We start from the raw sequence: 23921 nt of genomic DNA, 5'->3' as shown, positions 1-23921 counted from the left end.
GATTACTGCCTATGTTCTCTTTTAGGAGTTTTACAGTTTCAGATCTCATATTTAGGTCTTTAATCTATTTTGAGTTTATTTTGGCATATGGTGTAAGAAAGTGGTCCAATTTGTGTGAATTTGTGTGAATTCTTCTTTAAATGTCTGGGAGAATTCAATAGTGAGGTCATGGAGTCTTAGGCTTTTCTTTGTTGGGAGATTTTGATTATTGATTCAATCACCTTCCTAGCCTTGCCTCTTTCCCTCTTTGCCTGTTACACTTCTACCAAAATCTAAATAATTAACTAGGTGTCCTGTCCCACTTCCCAAGAAGCCATCTCCTGTCATTGCTCGCTTTCTATGTCTGCTTATTAAACTGTGGGTTTCAGCCAACATTTCACCTTGCCTAGCACAGTGCCTGGACAGTGTGCATGCTCAAGGCATATGAACTAAGTGGATACATGAACACTTGTTGTGACCTGGATTCCACACATATAAAGGGAGACCTCAAGACAAGAATATTAGGGATGTGCTCATCACACTCATGCTTGGGCAGGTCCACCATTCTTTAATGTCATCTAGGGAGGGGGCCTGGCCTGGGAGGGGATGGTCATTTTTTGCATGGGGTTCACCATCTTTCCCATGAAGAGGGGAACGTTGGTGTTCTCATCCTTGATGATGACTAAGAAGGGCTTGTTGAACTGGATGGACAGATGCTTAGACCAGATGCTCTCTTCTGAAGGGGTGGCTCCAGAATATTCTGTCACATTCTCATCGAAGCTCAGCACAACCTTATGCATGGCCTGGAAGGGAGAGACACAGGGGCCTACTGGAAGCAGAGACAGGCTGCACCAGCCCCCACGCAGAGCTGGGAGCAAGGCCAATGTGATGAAATGAGAGCTGTCATGGGGGTTCAGGGAAGGGATCTTTCCAAATGCCCGTCAAGGACCTGGGTCTTTCTAGCACTTCGTTGAAATAAAAATGAAAATAATGACAAATAAGCAGAATTGCTAGTTGGGTGTCTGCCATTTGAGCATTTTTATTAAAGGATCACAAAATTTACAACTGAATCATCATGGTGTATATAGTAGAAAAAATATGACTTTCCATCACAAGGACCTGGGTTTAAATCCCATTTTCCCCACTAACTAACTGTGTCACCTCAAGGAGATGACAACTCATCTTGAAACCTTGGTTTCCTAAAGGGGAAGATGAGAGCTATCCAATATGGACTCCCAGGACCACTAAGGTGCTTCATGTGAGGAGCCCTGTTCAGTGTAGGTGCTCAGTAAATGTGTGTGTGTGTGCATAACGTATGTGTGTGTGTGAGAAAGGTGTGTGAGTGTGTGTGTGTGTGTGTGTGTGTGTGTGTGTGTGTGTGTGTGTGAATGGGGACTAATAAGTCAGAGTTCTTTAGCTGGTAATTATGGGCTCCTTCAATAGGTCATGTTTACCCAACCGCCTCAAGGACACTTCTCCTTAACCTTTTCCTCCCCGGGGGCTGGCCCCTTCTCTGTGCCTCATTATCATACTCAGGCCTCTCTCCTCACCTGGCCTGTCCTTCCACAACCACAGCCTCCCTCCCTACAGGCAACACACAGGCCTTCACCACCTTCTCCAGCCCTTGCCTGACTCCACCGGTGGACCCTACTTCTCCATCCTCACCAACCTGCTCAGCCTCCCTGGGAAGCCGCCCACAACCCCAGCAGGGAGACTTCCCTGTGATTCGTCTTCCTTGGCTCCTGCCTTGTTTCCAGTATCAGATGTCAAGTGCCCTGGGGCCCCGGACGTTGACAGGGACCTTCCCTGTGCCTGGTCCACACCAGGCACTCAGTTCCCATCCAGCCATGGGGCTGCAGTGGTGTCTTTGGTCACCTGCCACTCTCCTGAATAAATGTCATCTTTAGGCAAAATCACTTGTTAACTCCGACTCTGTGATTGGCCAGTAGCTCCTGGGTCCCAGACGCAGGGGACAAAAGTTCTTTGAAATCCCTGAGCCCAAGCCTGTCTTGGTAAACATGGGTCCGTCGAGGCCCAAAGAAGGGAAGGCCCTGGCCAGAGATGACCCAGAGGGTCAGTGCCACCAGCGCAGAAGTCCCTAATGTGGCAGAAGCCCGTGAGGCCCCTCCTCCACTGTCACCTGCCCACATTCCAGTCCCAGTGGCTCCGGTGGCACTCCTCAGGGACCTCGGTCCGCAGGTGCGTCTGTGTCCCTTTGTCCTCCCCCAGACCACCTCTGCGCTGTGGTCCCGTACACGCTGTGGCACCTTCTGACCCACGGACGCCAGGGACAACTCACCTTGGACAGCTTCAGGGGCCCTTGCTCCGTGATCCCCGAGAGCTCAGCCTCGTTGCTGAAGACTTTGGTGATGCCCATTTTGCTCAGGATGGTTTTCAGATCATAGGTTCCCGAAATGGACAGTTTGGGCAAACGTAAACTGGCAGACCTGTCATGACAGGAAACAAGGGGGTTTCACACATGGAGTGTCTCGTTTCTGGCTGTTTCTCCCTCCCACAGGGGGACGGGCGGTGTGCATGGGTTTATTCTATTTCTCGTTCCTCCAGCCCCTGGGGCCAGAGAATGTAGAGTCACAGGGATGAGCTTGTCCTGCAAAGTCTCAGGGGCTGCCTTCTGCCTCCTCTGAGCAGCCCTCGGGGCACTCCACTGGGGAGTGGTGGGGGAGGGAGTCTCCAAGGACACAGGACTTTGGCCTCCTCCCCGTGGGCACTGTCCCTCTCATGGAGCCTGGCTGGTGCCATGTGAGTGACGCGGGCCTGTGTCCGGGACACTGGGTCATGCGCAGTTGTGCGGTCCATGGGATTGTGGGTCCACCCTCCTTCCCTGCGGCCGGGCCCGACGTGGCAGCACCCAGGTTGGCCCTGGACCGGGAAGCACCATATGTTAATGACCCTGAGGATGTTGGAGAGTTGGTTTCCGGAGACCTTGTCCTCCAGCTGCCGCATCTTCCTGGGGCCAGGCAGGATCAGGAAGGCGCTGACTCTGCCTCGGCGCGCTTCCTCAGCAGTCAGCTGGCGAGCTCCCGGTCCCAGGGCAGGTCAAACATGCCCAGGCGCTGGATCATGGGCACCTTGATGGTGGTCTTTTCATTCACATGGAAGTCTCCTTCCACCATGCGCTCAAACTTGAATTTATCCTTCCATTTGCCTGCAAAGTCGAAGGTGCACATCAGCCAGGATGGGAGAAGGCTGGCATAAGTGTGCTAGAAGGAGTGCCCAGGTAAGGCTTTTCTCTCTGAGGCTCAGCCGCACCAGCTGTAAATTGGGGCTACAAGGACCCCATCAGGGGACTGAAGGGCTTTGTGGGGCTAAAGTGAGGCTAGAGGAGGTTTTAGAATTTATATATCACAGAGGCTACATGGCACAGAGCCTGCCCACATTCCAGTCCCGGTGTACAGAGCAAGCATTTTTACCTGGATTTTATGTTTATCTTAGATGGCCTGAAGATGATTAATGAAAATTATTAGGTGTATCTGGAAGCTCCCCAAGTCCTACTTGGGCACCTCCCTGTCCAAGTCTCTCTGCCCCTTGTTAGTGGGCGGTTCTTATCATTCAGGGAATCACTCTCCCCCCGACTCCAAAGCTTTCCCTGGATCACCGTGCGGAATGCAGATGCCTGGGCAGCTCCTCCCCACCCCCCACCCCCACGCCAAGACAGCGGCCCCATCCGGGCAAGTCAGAGTGGGAGGGTGCCCCGGGGACCCCTGCACCCAACTCTCCCATTGGACAGAGATGGAGACTGAGGCTGGAGAGGGGCCAGACCCACCAGAAGCCCCACAGCGGAGCTGGGACCTAAGACATACTGATTCTGGCCTGAGGCTCTCCATTGCACTGTTGTCTCCAGAATGAGGAGCCGGCAAAGTGAAGGAGGCCATGCTGGCCTCGTCTTTCCTCCCCCACCAGGCCATCTCCATGGGGTGTTCCACTACCTTAGAGTGCCCTCCGTGGCCCACAGGCCCCCCACATTGCCATCCCTCAGGGAGGAGGCCAGGCTGAGATTCAAGTTCAGTTGAGCACCTGTTACATGAGCCTGTGGTCCTGTGTTCTTTGTAACTTGTTCAGTCCTCACAGACACCTGACAACAAGGGTATTAGTATGTCCCTGTTACAGAGGGGAAACCTCAAAGTGGAATGATGATTGCCCACAAAGAGCTAATAATCGGTGGGGGAAGGATTCCAACCCTGGTGCTTCTGACTCCAAAGCCGTCCCTCCTCTCACTGCACTGGAGTTATCAGCAGTTGTGTTCCAAGAAACCCCAGTCCCTTCATACACTCTGCTAAAACTGCCCATTTTACCGCCCTCCCTGGTAGGGATCAACAAGGCACACTAGGACATTAAAGGCTCTGAAAAGTCCTGCAGAGAAGAGGACTGTCCCACCCATCAGCACCTGACCTTAGTTGATCGAGGAAAGTATGACAGTGGTTGTGTGTGGGATACTATGAATAACAGCTGCAGACATGCCCTGCCATACTCCTTCCCACACTGCCAAGGAAAGCTTACAAAGTGAGTGTTTAAGAATATTTTTGCGTGTTTCCTTTAGAACCAGCTCATACTGGTGGTAAAGCCTACCATGAAAGAAAATGTAATTCACCAGAACAAGAGTTGTGTCTTGTCAAGATCTTGGACCAAATCCACAATTTTTCCTTGGGTTTCCTTCTCTATATACTGGTTGATCTGTTTTGTGGCCTCCTCAGTGTCTCTGAAGTTGATGGAGAAGTGGGACAGCTTCGTGACAGCCTCCAAAAACTTACGCACTTGCTTCTGATTCTTATCGACGAATAGTATAGTTCTGCTGGGCAGCTAGAACTGGCTGTCTGACAGGTTGAGGGTGCAGAGGAAATGCTGTAAGCCTTTGTGGACAGTGGCCTTAAGTGTCTCCTTGAAGTTAAAATCTAGGCCCTATGGGATCTGGGTGCGAGTGTCACCTTTGGTCCCCAGGGAGACCTTCGCAAAGGCCACCACGATGTTCACTGGGGAGAAGATGATGTTGTTGTTGGACTGATGGGCCAGTCCATGGTGCAGGCTGAAGGCAAAGTTGGCCAGTTTGGTGGCTATGTTGGGGAAGGGGGCATGCTGATGGAGCTTAGAATCCTGCCTGGATGTGTTCAGGGAGCCGGGAACCTGATAGCATGTCAGAAGGAGGAAAACCCAGGCGCTGGAGGATGGCATTGTCCTGCAAGAGAAAGAGGAGGGGCACCACGCCCGAGTCAGGCCACACGGTGAGTCCCCCGGCCACTGACTGACCCCAGGTGGAGCGTCCAGAGTTTACTAAACCTCTACTATGTGCCGGCGCTGGGCCAAGCACTCTCCTACGTCCTCATCACGCAAGGACAGAACAGTAGCAAAGACTTTACAGGGCTCACCGCGTGCCGAGTCCCATTCTAGGCACTTGGCTGTCTCAGCTCATTGTCCTCTCGTGATGACCTGTGACCTAGGGCACAGGACCGTTGCCCATCCACAGAGGAGGAGACCGAAGGCCAGAGAGGTTGAAGCCACCTGCCCAAGGCCACAGAGCAGGAAAGTAGCAGGAGCAGAATCACAGACCCGGGCCGTCTGGATGGGAGTCCATGCTCTTGATGGCTGCCTACTTCCTGCAGTGGCCCTGTGTGCAGGTGTCACAGATCCTGTCTCACATAAGGGGAAACTAAGGCACAGGAAGCATAATGTACGGGTGCACGATTACCCAGGAAGCATATCAGGTCAAGTGCAGGGATGCCTGGATCTGGAATAGTCCCCCATTTGCCCCCATTGACATGATGCTGCTGCCCAGAGGAGGTAAGATCTTGCCCAACGACACACAGCCAGAAACCCATCCTGGCTGATGGTGGCCCAGACTCTGCCTGACTCCGTACACTTCATCCCCCTTTCCTTGCAGCTGCTACAACCCTCAGAGTAGGGGCATCTTAGCCTGGAGTGGATTAGGATCTGACCCTATAATGTTCTGGGTCTGGGGCATGAGGCTGACAAAAGCGCTGCGGGCCCTTAACCTCAGGGCACTCAGAGGCATTTACTTTTGTTTCAATGACTTGAGGCTTGGAGAGTCGTTCCTGAACTTTCTCAAGGCCGCACGGCTGGTCAAGCAGCACTGGCCCCAGACAGGTCTGCAAGCTTCTGGTCCGGTGCTCTGTACTCAGAAATGCTCACCTAATACTTCCCTCTCTGAAGCGGGAACGTGGCTGCTTCTGAGGGCTGAGCACACCGGGAGTCAGGGCTCTCGAGCTCAGTACCATTGACGTTCTGGGCTGGAAGATTCCATGCTGGGAGCGGCTGTCCTGTGCATTGTAGGATGTTCAGACGCATCCTAGACAAAACATGATGCCAGTAGCAATCTCGTGACTCCTACGTAAGACAAACAAAAATTCTTCAGACATTGCCCAGGGTCTCCTGGGGTCAAAGTGCCCTTGTGCAGGGGGAGGAGGGGTTCAGAGCACATGGCCCACTTGGAAGGCCTCATTTTTCCAAGTTGGACAGACTTTTCTCATTTCAGAGCAGGTCTGGGTCCACTGAGTCCCGGCTTGGCTCACTGGGCCCACGGCATTCACTGGACCCGGTGAGACGGAGGTGTTCATGCTCCTTGGGTGAGGGCCCTTTCTTAGCGGGGGGTCCCAGGATTCTGCTGTGACATGCTGTGGCAGGGCTTCGGGAGACCGCAGCAAATCTCCTCACCTGTCACCTTGGGAACGCAGATGCCCCGATGGTCCTCCTGTCACTGGGAGCTTAATGACAAGTTCCTCTGAGTGTCAGGGTTGTTCCCACTAAACGCTCATGCCCAGCTGCAGCCCCTAGAAACCTTTCTTGAGCTGGCCCCATGATGAGTCTCAGTGCCGGTCCCCACACTCTGTGGGCCCCACAGTCAGCTCCCCGGCTCCCCGGACAGCACCCGAGTCCCCACCCTGCGCTCGGGTGGCAGGGGCCTCGGAGACGCCGGTGGCAGAGGGTTGACGTGGAGGGGAGGAGCTGGTTAAAAGCACACTTTTTAGCGTCAGACAGGCCTGGGTTCTAACCCGCTTCGATCCCTCGCTAGCTGTGGACCCAGGACACAAATGGTTCATCTCTCTGAGCTTCCTCTTTAAAATGAGATTGTTGGAGACGTGAGTGAAGCCAGGCTAGCCATCAAAACTCATGGCCAGAAGGGACCTGAGAGATCAACTCTTTGGGGGAGGAGGGTGGTGGGTTTCGCAAACAAAAGCTTTTACAACCAGTAAGGGGCCAACGAGTGGGAGATGGGGCCGTGAACCCAGATAAGAAAGGGAAGGAGGTGACATACAAGATAGCAAGGTTATCTGGGGAGTTAATGAATACACCTCAAGCTTTCAGAGGAGGAGTTCCAACGACAAGACCAAGGCCAGGGTCCACTGAGCAAGAGGGCGGGGGGGCCAGGGAGTCGGCGGGGGGCACCACGCGCCATCCCTTGGAAATCTGTGGAGCAGGTTGCTCTGGGGGAAAGCTAAAAGGGCATGTGCTTTCTCCAGTAAGATAGTTAAGTGAGGGGCGTGGAAGCTACATGGCAAGGGCAAGGACTCTGGCTCTGGCTGGAGCTGAAAAGGAACCAGGTAAAAGAGAAGGATCCTGAGGTGTGTTGGAGAAGCACATTGGGAACGTGGAAAGGGCGCTTCAAGGGGACTTGTCCCTGCCACCTGCAGGTGGCAGAGACACAGGGGAAGACCACCAAGGCCACAGGATCTTTTCTAAGCCTGGGGTGGCTGGGAGAAGGGAAAAGCAACCCTCCAGCTGTCCCACCCACCAGCACGCATCATGATAGTGGGCCTCCTATGTGCTGGGAGTGTTTGAATGGCGTGATTCCATCCTCCCCACTGGCGGCACTGAGTGGAACAGCCTGCCTGCCAATCCTGACCAGGCAAATCAGAGCCCAAACTGTCTGTGCCTGGGTTTTCTCCTCTGTTATGTGGAGATTATAATCCTGGCACAGGGGCTCCGCCTCGCAGACCAGTGTCAGCTCGGGAGGAGGCTGATGGAAAGTGACTCACTCAGCAGAATGCACTGATTTCCCAGACAGGCTGGACGGGCTGGACGTGCACGGCAGGTGTCCCACACTGGCTCACGGGGCTTCCCCTACTTATGGGGCAGTCTCAGGGGGCTGGGACACCCAGTCCTGTGGACCCACAGCCACCCCCGCTGCAGGAAATCAGCCTGGGGAGCCTCCAGGGTGCAGGCGGCGAGTGCCTGATATCATCAGAGGGCCTTGCTGTTCTTCTTTGAAGTGGGCTAGTCCAGCGGATCCAGGAGGCACAACGGCCATTGGAAGGATGGGCTGCTGGGGGCCCCCTGGTCATGCAAGACCCAGAGTTCATTTTGCCTTGATACTGTCCTCACAGAGCTGTCGGGAGGAGAAAGTGAATTACAACACCTCCAGAGCCTAGAATTGTGCCTGACACATGGTTGATCTCCGAGAAACGTCGGCCCCCTGATGTCACCCGACTTGTGACTGCCAAGGTCCCAGCCCTTGGAATCTTCACACTGGGCACTGGAATCTGTGTCCTCTGGGCTCCAAAGTCCATTTGTCTGGGCACAGAAAGGAAGTAACAGGCACCTGCCAGGTGCATCATGATAGTGGGCCTACTATGATGGGAAAGAACAGCGTCGGGCTGCCCTGAGGTGGTGAGTATCTGGCAGAATATCAGGACCCAAGGGAGCTTAGTGCTCCCATTTTACTGGTGAGAAAATCGAGGCTCACAGAGGGGTGGTGGCTTCCCTAGCGCCCCGGGCGCCTTCGTTCGTGGTAGAGCCTTGAAAAGACCCCAGGCTGTCGGACTCCCAACTCAGGTCTTCAGGAACAAAATGTGGAAGTATCTGTAATTCACCCCTCTGTTAATTTTCTGCCAGCGAATCAAGAGGCGGGGGAAACCAGGCCCCCAAACCGCTACTTTCAGAATCTGCAGTCTGATGTTTAATATTCGGTAAGGACCAGCACTGAAGAAAGACGCCATTGCACCATCAGCCATAGAGGAAACTTTGAACGAGTTTGGTCTCACTGTCTCCATTTTGCAGTGACAGGAGCTGAGGCCGGCTCAGATGCAAGTGTGGTCGGGAGCCCTGCTCACGCTGCCACACTATTTCGAAGGCTGCCTTGGGATTCTTGAATTCTGTGTGCTTTATCACACTGCCTTAGGCATTTCCATCATAATATATTTTTTCTTTTTTAAAAAAGACTTTATTTGGGTGCCTGGGGGGCTCAGTTGGTTAAGTCGTCTGCCTTCGGCTCAGGTCATGGTCCCGGGGTCCTGGGATGGAGCCCCGCATCGGGCTCCCTGCTCGGCGGGAAGCCTGCTTCTCCCTCTCCCACTCCTCCTGCTTGTGTTCCCTCTCTCGCTGTGTCTCTCTCTGTCAAATAAATAAAATGCATACATACATACATACATACATACATACATGAAGACTTTAACAATTGCACAGAAAGTACAGAGAGGGGGCACCTGGGTGGCTCAGTCGTTAAGCGTCTGCCTTCAGCTCGGGTCATGATCCCAGGGTCCTGGGATCAAGCCCCGCATCGGGCTCCCTGCTCTGTGGGAGGCCTGCTTCTCCCTCTCCCACTCCTCCTGCTTGTGTTCCCTCTCTCGCTGTGTCTCTCTCTGTCAAAGAAATAAAATCTTAAAAAAAAAAAGAAAGCACAGAGAGTTCCCAGGTACCTTCCCCCCCTTGCACCCCAGTTCCCCTGATAGGAACATCTTGCACAGCTGTGGGACACTTGTGACAATCGAGGACTCAATGTCAATGCTATTAACCAAAGTCTGAACCTGCAGTTTAGATTTGGTTCGCTCTTGGTGCTGCAGTTTGCTGGTCTTTTTATCCTGATCGCAGGAGTGAGAAACACTTTTTCCAGGTCCACCCAAAAGCAGGGTTCAGTGGCATCTGTGACCAGGCGGGCTGCAGGAGACTCGCTGCCCTCCGGGCCTGGGTCCCGTGGGAAGTGGCCCCAAGTCTGGGCTCTGCAGAGCTGCCCGGCAGCCCACAGACCTTAACATGCCACTGGTGGTTCCACAGCTCAGCTCCCTGAGCAGCAGGTGGCCCAGAGCTCGGCCAGCTGGGCACAGCTGTGGGGCTCCCCACCCTGGACGTGCAGCCTGGGAACCAGCCCCGAGCTGGGGGCGGGGGGGCAACACTCTGGGGGGAGCAGTCTCACAGTGGGGCCTGCGTGCCCTGCAGGTGCTCGGCACCTCTCTCCCTGCCCTCCCTCTTCCAGCTGGCTCCGGTGACATCGCCAGACCTTTTGGCTAGAACCCTGGTGCTGAAAGATGCCAACTCACTGTCAGCTGTCTTGAGAGGGGCCCTAATCCATCACAGCACAGTCAGTCCAATTTACTTTCAGGATGTGCCCCATGATTTCTGGAAGCAGGAAGGCAGGTGGTAATGGGGCGGGGCTGACACACCTGGGCTGACTGTGGTGGTGGAGGGAAGGAGGATGGATGGGGGCTCTGGACAAGGACCCATGTCACAGCGAAGGAAACTGCAGTGGCCCTGACATGTATAAGTGAGTGAGCTCGTCTTAGTATCGAGGTCTCCCTGAAACGAGCCTGTTGTAATCTACTGGATGGACAACAACTGTAAGGAAACGATTGTTCTTATGGTGGGAATGTAAATTGGAATCACCTTTTTTGAGGCGAGGGCCATTTACAGACCGCTATCAACATTAAGAGGCACACACCCTTCGTTTCAACAAATCCAACTGCACGCGATGTGATGATGAAAAATCAGAGCTGCCAGAAGTAGTTTAGTGCCGTGGTGTGCCTTTCACGGAGAGCACAGTGAACGGAACAGCAGACATTGGCAATGTGCATAAATAAACAAAGCGATTTCTTCACTCTGCCACTGTCAGGAGTCTTGAACTATGTCCTGAGTCCCATGGCTCGGAAGTGACTGTCAGTGGGCACCGGGTCGTGGAAAGGCAGCTCTGACTTCTGAGAACAAACGTCCCTGGCAATCAGCCTTCAGCCCCACCCGGGGCCAGGCCCTTCCCTGCGGGACTGTCCCGCCATTAGCCGTTAGCCTGGCCCCCGTGACACAGCCCCGCCTCCCCCAGAGTTGCTGGTACATGCTCGCCAGTCCCCAGTCCCAGTGGCTGGGCTGCAGCCAGCCTTAGGCCAGACAGGTGGCTCTCGTGCGGACCGGAAGGTTGGACTCGCCTGTAAGATCTGAGAGGGATGGGACATCCCGCGCTCTTGGGGCAGCCCGGGCCTGAGTGCGGCACCCGATTTCTAGGCCCGTGCTGGGCAGGTCTTCTAACCTCCGTCTGTCAATGGGGGATGACGAATGGCAGCCTGGGTCCTTCAGGGACTGGTTTGCGGGTCACACTAGGCAGTGACTACATTTGAAAGAACAGGCAAAGCCGGGGCTTCTGGCTGCCCTGGCTGATTAGTGTCACACTCCTGTCCTCCTTACGACAAGGTTGTTTGGATGTTTTGCCCACCCATGAATGGACCCTGTGGGTTGTCAAGAGCCTGTGACCTCCGCACTGGGGATTTTCAGGTCATTCGAATTGGGTTTCTGTCACCACAGCTCAGACGAAAGTATCTGCAGACCATTCTTGGAAGTGGAATGATGGTTTCTTAGGTGAGCGCCCTTAGGTCTTCCAGCTTTTTGGTCTTTCCCTGGGCTCCAGGAGTCCCAGCTGGCCTTTGCATGTGCTCCCCAATATTGGGGGGGGGTGTGCAGGGTTGTGCAGGTTGCTTGCTGAAGGCTGTGAGCTCTTCAGCCTCGAGTGAAAAAGGCTCCCGCAGATCGGCTACTTGCCCTCTGGGGCGGAGGGTGTTTTCCCGCACAGGTGTCCTCAGCATGTGGCTGTGCGCCCCAGCATCGCCCAGGCTTCAGGCAGGAATCTAGCTTGTGGGTGTCTGGTGGGGAGCGTGGGTGGTGTGCTGAGGTTTGCAGGAACAAGTGGGGCTCCTGAAGCCAGCTCTGCCACTTATTAGCTCCATGACCTCGAGCAAGACCAGTGGCCTTTCTGAGCCTCTGTTTCTTCACCTGGAGAATGGGCACATGAGAGCCGAGCCGCTCCACTCGCCGCTCCACAGTGCTGAGTGAGGAGTAAATGCTGGAATTGCCCCTCGAGGGGCTCCAGGCTTACAGAGGAGCTCATGAATGTCACAAATGTCACCCCTTACATCGGCACCCAGCTCTGCTCTCCTTCAAAAGCTGTTTTGAGTACCTGCTTTGAAGCATACACCAACTCAAAGTCATGGCTATAACCCTGATGAAGATGCTGACGCCCAGAGAGGTTTGGTGACTTCGCCAAAGTCACACAGCTGGGACGCTGCAGGGTCTGGACTTGCTCTCACTCTGGCATCGTCCCGGGTGTTTGACACCGGGTGTATCATTAATGGAATTTGTGGAGGTTGGATGTGTCCAGGCAGAGAAATCGGGATGATATCAGACTTATCTGGGAGACAGCTGAAGTTTTAACCGTTATATTGGATTACATGGAATTGCACACATGTGGCCTTTCTGACTTAAAAGGTGTAAATTTCATATGACTCACCGCAGTTGTGTGGATGTGCGGTCAGCCTCCGTGAGTGACTTAAGGGGGGCGTTACTAGGTTCTTATGGGATGGGGCAGTCTTTCCCACAGACAAGCACATTCCTTTTTTTTTTTTTTTAAGATTTTATTTATTTATTTGACAGAGAGAGACACAGCGAGAGAGAGAACACAAGCAGGGGGAGTGGGAGAGGGAGAAGCAGGCTTCCCGCGGAGCAGGGAGCCCGATGCGGGGCTTGATCCCAGGACCCTGGGATCATGACCTGAGTCGAAGGCAGACGCTTAACGACTGAGCCACCCAGGTGCCCCAGACAAGCACATTCCTGTGAGTCCCGGGAGCTGGCTCCCTCGGGCTGGGGGTCCGGCAGGACTTCCCGAGTGCCATAACCCTTCCGTGGGACTCTGGAGGATGAGAAAGAACCACATGGCCCTTAGTGAAAGGGCTGCTCCTGGGATGGCCACTAGCTGTGGTAGGAGTTGTGGTTTCCCTCTGAAGACCACAGGGTGGGCCGTGGGGCAGGAACAAGGCCAGATGAAAAGTGTCCCCTGTCAGAGCTTAGCCAAGGGAGGGCAGGGAGGGCAAGTGAGGTTGATGGCCTGGCTCCTGTCCCATGCCCAAGGACTCATTGGAATGAGTTTCCAGAGCCACAACCTGGCCCCATGATTGGGTAGAAGAGGACACAGGGTAAGTGTCTTGGGGGCTCTGGCAAACCGGGACGAGTCTGAGCAGGTGACACAGCCCAAGACGCAGAGACCCACCTGGAGAGAAGAGGATGCGGAAGACCCGCTTGCTGCTACGGGTAATGTGTTTGAGGGTCCTGGGGCAGAGATGGAAGACAAGGACAAAATATGTGTTCCCAGCCTAGCCCCACTGAAAGAGTTTCCAGGAAAAATCAACCATAGCTTTTTGCAGGAAAGACCTTTGAGCGGTAGGAGCCCAAGCCTAGCTCAGGTGACAAGGTGGGAGGAGAAGGGGACCGAGGCGTCTCTCTTTGTGGTTGGAGGTGTGGCAGCTCCAAGCCCCCGTGTGAGCTGAAACCCCTGGAGCCATGGGGGGGGTGGGGGCGAAGCCTCGGGTTTGGTGCTGGCAGCCCTGCAGGGGGTGCTCTCATGGGGGGCTCCGCGAGCAGCACCAGGGCTGGGGGGCTTAGCCAGCGATGCTTGGTGGAGGTGGGGTCTGCAGGCTGGTATCTGAGCCCTTGCGATCCCCCTGGGCGATTCCCAGATAAGACTGAGAGCCTAGACTTTTCCATAGTGACTGGGGAAGAGCCGCTAAACGGTGTGTTGCAGGCAGTGGTTCTGGGCGTAGCACAGCTCCTGGACAGTGTAAGTGCCACTACAGGGTAGGACAGTGCCTACAGGGGAGATGCTGTGACTGTTCCACCCACTTCCTGGGGACGGAGAGGGAGACCTGAGAGATGGGGGGCTGAAGGATTCACACGTCACACTCGAGCCTGGGCCGGGTCACTCTTTAATGTCATCTCGGGAGGGAGCCAAACCCAAAAGGCAGTTACTTTTGGGTGGGGTTCACCACCTTTCCCACGAAGAGGGGGCTCTTGGTGTTTTTATCATAGATGATGATAAGGAACGGGCTGTTGAAGTCGACACCTGGGGGCATCGACATGGGGATGGCTTCCACAAACGTGGCCCCAGCAGCTTCTGTCCCTTTCTCGTCAATGGTCAGCACAGCCTTATGCAGCCCCTGCAGGGAGAGAGCACAGGGGCCGGTGCTGAGCGGGGCCGTCCCCTCCCCCAGCCTGGTAGCAAGGCCAGAGGAGGGGTGCAGGGGCCCAGGGAGGGGCTCATTCAGGTCTTCCTCCACGCAGCCTGTCTTTCCCCATCCCCGACCTCCCTCCCTACAGGCAACACACAGGCCTTCACCACCTTCTCCAGCCCTTGCCTGACTCCACCGGTGGACCCTACTTCTCCATCCTCACCAACCTGCTCAGCCTCCCTGGGAAGCCGCCCACAACCCCAGCAGGGAGACTTCCCTGTGATTCGTCTTCCTTGGCTCCTGCCTTGTTTTCAGTATCAGATGTCAAGTGCCCTGGGGCCCCGGACGTTGACAGGGACCTTCCCTGTGCCTGGTTCACACCAGGCACTCAGTTCCCAGCCAGCCATGGGGCTGCAGTGGTGTCTTTGGTCACCTGCCACTCTCCTGAATAAATGTCATCTTTAGGCAAAATCACTTGTTAACTCCGACTCTGTGATTGGCCAGTAGCTCCTGGGTCCCAGACGCAGGGGACAAAAGTTCTTTGAAATCCCTGAGCCCAAGCCTGTCTTGGTAAACATGGGTCCGTTGAGGCCCAAAGAAGGGAAGGCCCTGGCCAGAGATGACCCAGAGGGTCAGTGCCACCAGCGCAGAAGTCCCTAATGTGGCAGAAGCCCGTGAGGCCCCTCCTCCACTGTCACCTGCCCACATTCCAGTCCCAGTGGCTCCGGTGGCACTCCTCAGGGACCTCGGTCCGCAGGTGCGTCTGTGTCCCTTTGTCCTCCCCCAGACCACCTCTGCGCTGTGGTCCCGTACACGCTGTGGCACCTTCTGACCCACGGACGCCAGGGACAACTCACCTTGGACAGCTTCAGGGGCCCTTGCTCCGTGATCCCCGAGAGCTCAGCCTCGTTGCTGAAGACTTTGGTGATGCCCATTTTGCTCAGGACGGTTTTCAGATCATAGGTTCCCGAAATGGACAGTTTGGGCAAACGTAAACTGGCAGACCTGTCATGACAGGAAACAAGGGGGTTTCACACATGGAGTGTCTCGTTTCTGGCTGTTTCTCCCTCCCACAGGGGGACGGGCGGTGTGCATGGGTTTATTCTATTTCTCGTTCCTCCAGCCCCTGGGGCCAGAGAATGTAGAGTCACAGGGATGAGCTAGTCCTGCAAAGTCTCAGGGGCTGCCTTCTGCCTCCTCTGAGCAGCCCTCGGGGCACTCCACTGGGGAGCCCTCAGCACACTGCTCTGCAGGGTTAGGTTCCCCCCAGATGGGGACTTCTCCAGGGCCTGAATCAAGGGTCTGCCGGAGTGAGCTGATGGGCACAGAGGCTCCCTGTGAGCGGCTCTGGGTTCTGCCCCACCTTGTCTCCTTCCTTAGCCTCTGGTGCAGGGAACACAGGGGTGAGGTCGTCACCTCTGGTGGGGTGGGGGAGGCGGGGCCGGGAAAAAGGTCTTAAAACTGCTATTTTAATTTTAACCTTATGCTCTTTTCTATTCTCATATGTATGTGTGTATGTATATGTGCATTATACCGTCTTCTGCATTTTAATTTTATTTCTTAATTCTAATTTTAATGTATTGGATTATTTTTCTATATTCTTATTGCATACATTTATAAAGGGATGTGTATTTTGGAGTGGACCCGATAAACTAGTTCCTGAGGCCTTGGGCATCGTATGACTACTGAGTGATGCACGAATCTGCGCTGCATGCTCACATATCACTTCACTTGGGGACCTCACCAAACCACACTGGTCTAGTGACCGAGGAACCCAAACCAACCTGGGTCTGTGCTTTTCTGGTCCCCAGGCGAGCTCTCCCCTTCTAGCCCTGACTGTCCACTGCTCCCCTTTCCAGAAGCCCACGTCTCCTTTCTCGGTTCTCCAGGGCTCATGCTGGCATTGCTCACCCTGCTCCGGGTGCTGGCACAGGGAAGGGGCAGTGTCCGGGGCGGGGGGAGTCCCCAAGGACACAGGGCTTTGGCCTCCTCCCCGTGGGCGCCGTCCCTCTCCCGGAGCCTGGCCGGTGTGGTGGGAGTGACGTGAGCCTGTGTCCGGGACACCGGGTCATGTGCATTTGTGCGGTCCATGGGATGTGGGTCCACCCTCCCTCCCGGTGGCTGGGTCCCGACGAGGCAGTGCCTGGGCTGTTCTCCGGTTTGGGAATCACCTGGTGTGTCTGTTTTCCAGGAACTTGGCCAGGACTTCCTTGGTCAGCATGTCCTCCAGCTGCTGCATCTTGCCCTGGTCAGGGAGGATGAAGATGGCGGTGGCGTTTCCCACGTAGTCCATGAGCAGCACCCAGCTGGACAGCTTGTCGCAGTGATAGATGTCGAACATGCCCAGGCGGCTCATCATGGGCACCTTGACCGTCGTGTGCTCATCCACGTGGAAGTCCTCCACTGTGGTATGTTCCTCCTCGAAGGGCTTCTCCCATTTGCCTGGAGAGAAGGCAAGGTGGGCCTCAGCCAGAGGCGGGAGAAGATTGGGACAATATGGGGGGCGCTAAGAAAGCCCTGCACCTCCTCGCTGAGAGCCTACTCTTTGAACCCGTTTCACCAGCTGGAAAATGGGGCTGCGGTGAAATCTACTGAAAGGACTTCCGTGAGAACAATGCAAGACCTGAGTAGGATCCAGAATGTCTATCTTAATGGAGGCTAAGGGATGCCAAGCTGGATGTGCAGAGCGAGGATTTTTACTTGTATTTCATGCTTACTTATTTGAGGGTGGCTTGGGAGATTCTAAATGAAAATGATTGACATCAGTCCTACTCAGCACCTCCTTGTCTGAGTCTCCCTGCCCCTTGTTAGCGGGCGGTTCTTGTCATTCAGGAAATCACTCTCCCCCCGACTCCAAAGCTTTCCCTGGATCACCGTGCGGAATGCAGATGCCTGGGCAGCTCCTCCCCAGCCCCCACCCCCACGCCAAGACAGCGGCCCCATCCGGGCAAGTCAGAGTGGAGGGGTGCCCCGGGGGCCCCTGCACCCAACTCTCCCATTGGACAGAGATGGAGACTGAGGCTGGAGAGGGGCCAGACCCACCAGAAGCCCCAAAGCAGAGCTGGGACCTAAGATGTGCTGACTCTGGCCCGGGGCTCTCCATTGCACTGCGGTCTCCAGAATGAGGAGCCGGCAAAGTGAAGGAGGCCACGCTGGCCTCGCTCTTTCCTCCCCCACCAGGCCATCTCCATGGGCTGTTCCACTACCTTAGAGTGCCCTCCGCGGCCCACAGGCCCCCCACATTGCCATCCCTCAGGGAGGAGGCCAGGCTGAGATTCAAGCTCATTTGAGCACCTGTTACATGAGCCTGTGTTCTTTGTAACTTGTTCAGTCCTCACAGAGACCTGACAACAAGGGTATTAGTATGTCCCTGTTACAGAGGGGAAACCTCAAAGTGGAACGATGATTGCCCACAGTCAAACAGCTAATAATCGGTGGGGGAAGGATTCCAACCCTGGTGCTTCTGACTCCAAAGCCGTCCCTCCTCCCACTGCACTGGAGTTATCAGCAGTTGTGTTCCAAGAAACCCCAGTCCCTTCATATACTCTGCTAAAACTGCCCATTTTACCGTCCTCCCTGGTAGGGATCGACAAGGCACACTAGGACATTAAAGGCTCTGAAAAGTCCTGCAGAGAAGAGGACTGTCCCACTCATCAGCGCCTGACTTTAGTTGATCGAGGAAAGTATGACAGTGGTTGTGTGTGGGAAACCAAATAACACATGTGGAGACTCACTGCCCACTCATTCTGCGCTGCTATGGAAAGTTTAACAACTGTGTGTTTGAGAATATTTTTGAATGTGTTCGTGGGAAACAGCTCAGGCTGGTGTTGCAACCTTACCTTTAAAGAAAATGTAATTCACCAGAGCAAAAACTGTGTCTTTGTCAAGATCTTGGACCAAATCCACAATTTTCCCTTGGGTTCCCTTCTCTACATAATCATTGATCTGTTTCTTGGCCGCTTCAGTGTCCCTGAAGTTGGTAGAGGAGGCTTCTGAGTGGTACAGGTTCTTGATATCCTCCAAAAACTTATCCAGCAGCTTCATACCCTCAGTAATGAAGAGACGATTGCCAGTGGTCAGCTGCAGCTGGTTGTCTGGGTGGTTAAGGGTGCGGAGGAGTTGCTGGAAGGCTTCGTGGACCTCACTCTCTGCTCTCTCAGTGAGGTTGAAACCGAGGCCCTCCATGATCTGGCCATGAGTGTCACCCTTGGCCCCCAGAGAGAGCATGGCGAAGGCTGTAGTGATGCCCACGGGGGAGAAGAAGATGTTGGTGGTGTTGGACTCACGAGCCACCTGGCGGTACATACTGAAGGCGAAGTCAGCCAGGTTTGGGGCAATTTTGTGGCAGGCTGGCTCCTGGTGGTGCTCATGATCGTGCTGGGATGCAACTGTGTCCTGGACAGCGTCTCCCTGGAGACACTCAGCCAGGGAGTGGGGGCTCAGGCAGCACAGACCTGCCAGCAGGAGGAGGCCCCAGGTGATGGAGGATGGCATTGTCCTGCAAGAGAGAGAGGAGGGGCACCACGCCCGAGTCAGGCCACATGGTGAGTCCCCTGGCCACTGACTGACCCCAGGTGGAGCGTCCAGAGTTTACTAAACCTCTACTATGTGCCGGCGCTGGGCCAAGCACTCTCCTACGTCCTCATCACGCAAGGACAGAACAGTAGCAGAGACTTTACAGGGCTCACCGCGTGCCGAGTCCCATTCTAGGCACTTGGCTGTCTCAGCTTATTGTCCTCTCGTGATGACCTGTGACCTAGGGCACAGGACCGTTGCCCATCCACAGAGGAGGAGACCGAAGGCCAGAGAGGTTGAAGCCACCTGCCCAAGGCCACAGAGCAGGAAAGTAGCAGGAGCAGAATCACAGACCCGGGCCGTCTGGGTGGGAGTCCATGCTCTTGATGGCTGCCTACTTCCTGCAGTGGCCCTGTGTGCAGGTGTCACAGATTCTGTCTCACATAAGGGGGAACTGAGGCACAAGGAGCATAAGAGACTTGTGCACAACAGCCCAGGAATCGGGCCAGATCAGGCTCAGGTATGACTGGATGAGGAATGGGAACATTTCCACTAGCTCCTTTTATTTAATGGACAGGAAGCTGCTGCCCAGAGAGGGTAAGAGTCTGCCCAGTGACACACAGCCAGAACGCATGGAGCTGCAGGGCTGTCCCCACTCACCAGTCATGGTGAGCCTCAGCCCCCAGCAACTCTGCCTGAGCTGAAGGGCAGCCCCACATGTGTCTGTGGCCTCAGCCACACGAATGGGGTGCAGTCCCTGCGGTGAGCTTACCTGCCCATTGTCGTCACCACCTCTGTCCCGGCTCTGGGCCTAGCAGTGATGCGGGCTGTAGAGATACTGATTTCTCCAGCAAGTTAGGGGGTGTGTACTTGTGTGTGGGGTGGGGTGTAGGACTTCAAAAAACATCCCTTTTTCAGACAGCCCTGAGTTCTAATGTGGGCTCTGTCACGGCCAGCCATATGACCCAGGACAGGCCACTCGCTCTCCCTGGTTCTCATTCTACCTCATATAGAAAGTGGGGGTATTGGGAGAATTTTGTGAAATAAGTCCATGCATCAGACCTTACACTGACAGGTTCTAGAAGCTGCTAGGGGTTGCAAATCAGAAGCCTTCGGAGGGCAGGCAGGGGAGGGACATGTGTTCTGTGGCTCCCAGATGTGCCCCTGCCTCAGGGCCACCAGTCTGCACCCCCTGAGTACAACCTGGTGGGGAAACTGAGGTCCAAGCCGAGGAGAGTGTGTCTGCGGCCACATGGCTAGCTATTTCTCATGGGACTAACTCATCGTTTTAGTAAAACACAAAGACAAAAGAATCTTTGAATTTGGAATTTGAAAACCTGGGGGGAAGAAGCTGGAAATGAGGAAGTCTATCCTCACAGACTTTTTATAAAAGTTTCTTTCGAATCAAACAACAAAATGGGGAGCCTGGGTGGCTCAGTTGGTTAAGCAACTGCTTTCGGCCCAGGTCATGATCCTGGAGTCCCGGGATCGAGTCCCACATCAGGCTCCCTGCTCGGCGGGGAGTCTGCGTCTCCCTCTGACCCTCTTCCCTCTCGTGCTCTCTATCTCTCATTCTCTCTCTCTCAAATAAATAAATAAAATCTTAAAAAAAAAAACAACAACAAAATGAAGCACAGCCCTGGTTTCTCTTCGCCACCCTTTTTCTGGCCTTGGTGCCTCTAAGTAATCCAAACCTGACGGACTGCATGCTACGTGATACGTGTTTATATTTTTCCTAAAGTAATCAGCCAGTGTTGGCACTGGCTCTGCAGACGTCCATCTCCCTCGGCTCTTCCTCGCTTCCCCACCGGGGTTTGGCGCGGGTCTTCATGGTTTGCAGAGACCCCTCGTCTTTGCAGGGCTCAGAGATCATGAGGGACTTGGGTCTCTGCAGGGTGGGGACACTAAATATCGAAGGGGCCTCAAAGGCTGTGGCGTCCAGCCCTGATGGGACCACTAGCATCCCCTCGGCCTTGGGCACGCAAGTCCCCAGCTGCTGAAGTTGAGGTGGGGGAAGACCTAAACGAGTTTCCCCTGGACTAACGTTGGATTCTCAGAAGGTATTTGGGTTTGGTGGAGCAAAATGGACTGAGACTTCCTGTTGGGGGTGGGTGGGTAGGGGGTGGGTGGGGTGCCCTCTCCCTCCAAGGGCTGCTGGCCTGGGCTGAGCTGGGGAGGGGCCACAGCGGTGGTGAACACATCCATCTCAGTGGGTGTCACATCACCTTTCCTGGCTCCTTTTTATAGTAAAAGGTCTGAGATCCAGAGAGGGTCAGGGCCTTGTCAAGGCCACATAGCAAACCAGTGACAAAGCTGGAAAGAGTCTTGGTTTTCCCGCCACTTGAACTGCAGACTGAGACAACTGGGTCCTCTGGTCTTGGGCTCTGTGAATGCCAGAACGGGGCCCCGAGGGACCCTCGCATTGGGCTTGGGCCTCCTGTCGGCTTCCTTTTGTCTCTCAAGTATTCTTTCCAACTTCAGGGACCCCAGACTTCTGCTTTCTCCATGCCCTTCTATCAAAGGCCGTACCCTGCATCCCCCAAAGACTAATGCTGGGGAAGGCAACAGGAGTAGATAAAGTAGATAGTGAAGCACCCAGAGGTGTATAGACAGATCAAGCTTTAAACCAAAAGAATGAAGACGTCAGAGTGACGTTCCTGGCGTCCAGGGCTGGTGCGAGCTGTGTGCCAGGTGGGGGCGCAGGAAGTGAGCCCTCCCTTTACCTTTACCTCTATTTCCACCCATGAGCATAAAATGAATGATCGGGGTGACCCAGGGAGGTCCAGGAAAGCCACTGGGGCATCAACGACCTGCTAAACCCTGACACTGGAAAAGCCCACGTGTGACCCAGCCTTGCTGAGTTTGGGCAAGTAGCCCCGGGGAGGTGCACTCTTTTGAGCCATGGCTTCCTGTCTGTGGAGAAAAGAATCCCTCACCAGGCAGATGTGAGGGACGAACAAGGCAGTGGGTGGGCGGGCGAGCACCTGCCAGGTGTGGAAGCTCTCCCCGTACCTGCGCACAGGTAAGGTGCACATGTAAAAAACTGGCAGATTTCTTCCTGGCCAGTTGCCACATTGCCCAGGACCAGAGATGTGGCCCCTTCTGGGCCGGGAACTGCCTCTGAGTTTGGAAAATTTTAAATTCAATTCTCTGAGTATTTATGTATTGCCTCCTAGCTGCCAAAGCCCGTGTCGAATGAACACCAGCACCAGCATCAGCATCCTGGTGGTCACACCCAGTAAACAGCAGGTGTTTTATGCGCACTGTCTCATCTAATGTCCCCCCAATGCTTACCCTGTGGAGTGGGAATGATTATTAGCCCCATTTTATAGATGGAGAAATTGAGGCCTCCAGAGGTTGAGCAACTTACTGAAAACCACAGACCTGGTTGCTTATGAATCTGGGATTTAATGCCTGGCATTTTGATTCTGGGACTCGGCATTCAATCCTTCTCTGTTTACAAAGCTAAAGCCAGAGACCTTGCAACAGAAAAATGCTTGGATGTGATCGGGCTAAATGAAGAGGGCATCGCGTGTGCCTCTGGCCAGTGGCTCTGAGGCCATGATGCCTGAGTTCAATTCCATAGCAGCTGTGTGACCTTGGACAGATTAATTAACCTCTCTGAAACTCCGTTTCCTGGAGATGACAAGGGTGCACTTCCCACGGAGCTATTGTGCAAATTAAACATGTACAAAGTGCCAAGAAATGCTTGACACAAAGTCAGCTGTCAGGGAGGCTTAGCTGTTATCGATATAGTTATGGATCTTTTGGAGCACTGCATGGGAGTCTGGTGGCCTTGGCCTTGGTCATCTTTGTAGCCCCCGTCTCCAAGAACTGATGACAGAAAAATTTTATCCTTCCCACTCTCCAGAGATCAAGGCTGGGGGGCCAGGGCGGGGTGAGAGCAAAGAGGGCAAAGGTTGTCTACAGTTTGTCCAAGAGGACAGAGAGGTTGAGCAGGGGCCCAGGGTCACCCCACATCAAACAGGCCTCGAGGCTAGCCCACCTGGGTTTCTCCCATTCCCCAGCTGGGTCCTAAGACCCAAGAGAATTATGTTGGTGGGAGGTAGAGGTTTGGGAGGGTGAGTTCTGGATCTAGGTGGCCCCAGTGGGAATCCTGGATAGTGTGTAATTTGGGGCAAGTCATGAGCTTCCCTGTTCCTGATTTCCTTATCTGTAAAATGGGAATCATCTCAGTGACCACCTCGGAAGATTGCTCTAAGGCTCAAATGGCTGGCCGCATGCAAGGAGCTCAGCAGCCGGCTGGCTAGAGCGAGGGCTCAGGAGCACAGCGGAAAGCCCGAGCCGGGGCCCCCTCCATGGTTTCCCATCTTCCACCGTGCACGAGGGCACACAGAGACCCACTGAGCACGGGGGGTCCAGCATGGTTCTGTTCTGGGCGTTTCTGCAGAGGACGGAGACCCCATGAGTGGCTGGAACTCTGTGCTCTGGTCCCGTCTGGCTTCCCCACAAGGTCTCTATGGGAGCCTGGGCTCTCCACGGTCCCTCTCTGGGCCTTACCTTTCTCACCCACAGAAGGGGAAGCCCGGGGAAGGTGGTGAGGCCGGCAGGGGACAAACAGGAGGGACATAGGAGTTGTGCCCACAGAGGTGTGCTCCTTCCTGGGGTCGCCACTTCCCCGCGGCTCCTCGAGGGCCAGTGTATCCACCAGTAGATACTGGTGGACACACTGGAGGCCCCGGGGCAGGCTTGGGAGAGGAGAGGGACCTCTGGGGCTGCTGTTGCCATGATGACAGGGGCTCCAGCCCCAGCCTGTTCCATCCTCCCTGCATCCCCGGGGCCTGCTTGGCAGCACGGGGGCCTCCAGAGGCTCTCCCCAGTGGAAGGCATACTTACAGTTACTGTCCCAGGCCGGGGCTGGTGACCAAGGCTGAGGAGACAGAGCCTTGTCTCTGGTTCCTATTTAAGCCGTGGACCCACAGGGATGACGGGGGAGGTTGCTGGTGAATATTAACTAAGGTCACTCCAGTTATCAGAGGAGCAAACGGGGTCTAAGTCCAGAGGCCACCGCTGAGCTGTCCACCCGCGCCACCCGTGTGTGCCCTGCCCAGGCAGCCCACGGCCCTCTGTCCCGTCTACCAAAGGCAGTCATTGTACCCAGCTCATAAACCGTGGCGTCCTGCATCCATGGAGAGGTGGCATGACTCAGGCACTCTTGGGGACAGCATTCCTTTGGGGGCCTGC

The 23921-nt window shown here is 54.9% G+C and overlaps 1 protein-coding gene and 1 pseudogene across 1 annotated transcript; both read right to left on the bottom strand.

Annotated features, from left to right (window-relative positions):
• Nucleotides 1-557: 557 nt before the first annotated feature.
• LOC113909357 lies at nt 558-5166 on the bottom strand (annotated as a pseudogene).
• Nucleotides 5167-13940: 8774 nt separating this feature from the next.
• On the bottom strand, nt 13941-23677 carry LOC113909083 (alpha-1-antitrypsin). Its single transcript, XM_035727905.1, has 5 exons — nt 23574-23677; nt 18041-18699; nt 16373-16643; nt 15059-15206; nt 13941-14189 (listed from the first exon to the last, which is right to left on the bottom strand). The coding sequence occupies exons 2-5, from the start codon at nt 18693-18695 to the stop codon at nt 13998-14000; spliced, it is 1266 nt and encodes a 421-aa protein (XP_035583798.1). The 5' UTR covers nt 18696-18699; nt 23574-23677; the 3' UTR covers nt 13941-13997.
• Between the last annotated feature and the right edge of the window lie 244 nt (nt 23678-23921).

This window comes from Zalophus californianus, chromosome 6 (genome assembly GCF_009762305.2).
Source record: "Zalophus californianus isolate mZalCal1 chromosome 6, mZalCal1.pri.v2, whole genome shotgun sequence".
NCBI lineage: Eukaryota > Metazoa > Chordata > Mammalia > Carnivora > Otariidae > Zalophus > Zalophus californianus.
This window is presented reverse-complemented; position numbering and strand designations above follow the sequence as displayed.

Excerpts from the sequence above, each read along its gene's own strand:
- LOC113909083 (XM_035727905.1), bottom strand. The coding sequence starts at position 18,695 with ATGCCATCCTCCATCACCTGGGGCCTCCTCCTGCTGGCAGGTCTGTGC. Across the intron at positions 15,207-16,372 it reads CTGGAAAACAGACACACCAG|GTCTGCCAGTTTACGTTTGC; the intron begins GTGATTCCCAAA and ends CTGTCATGACAG. Across the intron at positions 14,190-15,058 it reads GGCCCCTGAAGCTGTCCAAG|GGGCTGCATAAGGCTGTGCT; the intron begins GTGAGTTGTCCC and ends CTCTCCCTGCAG.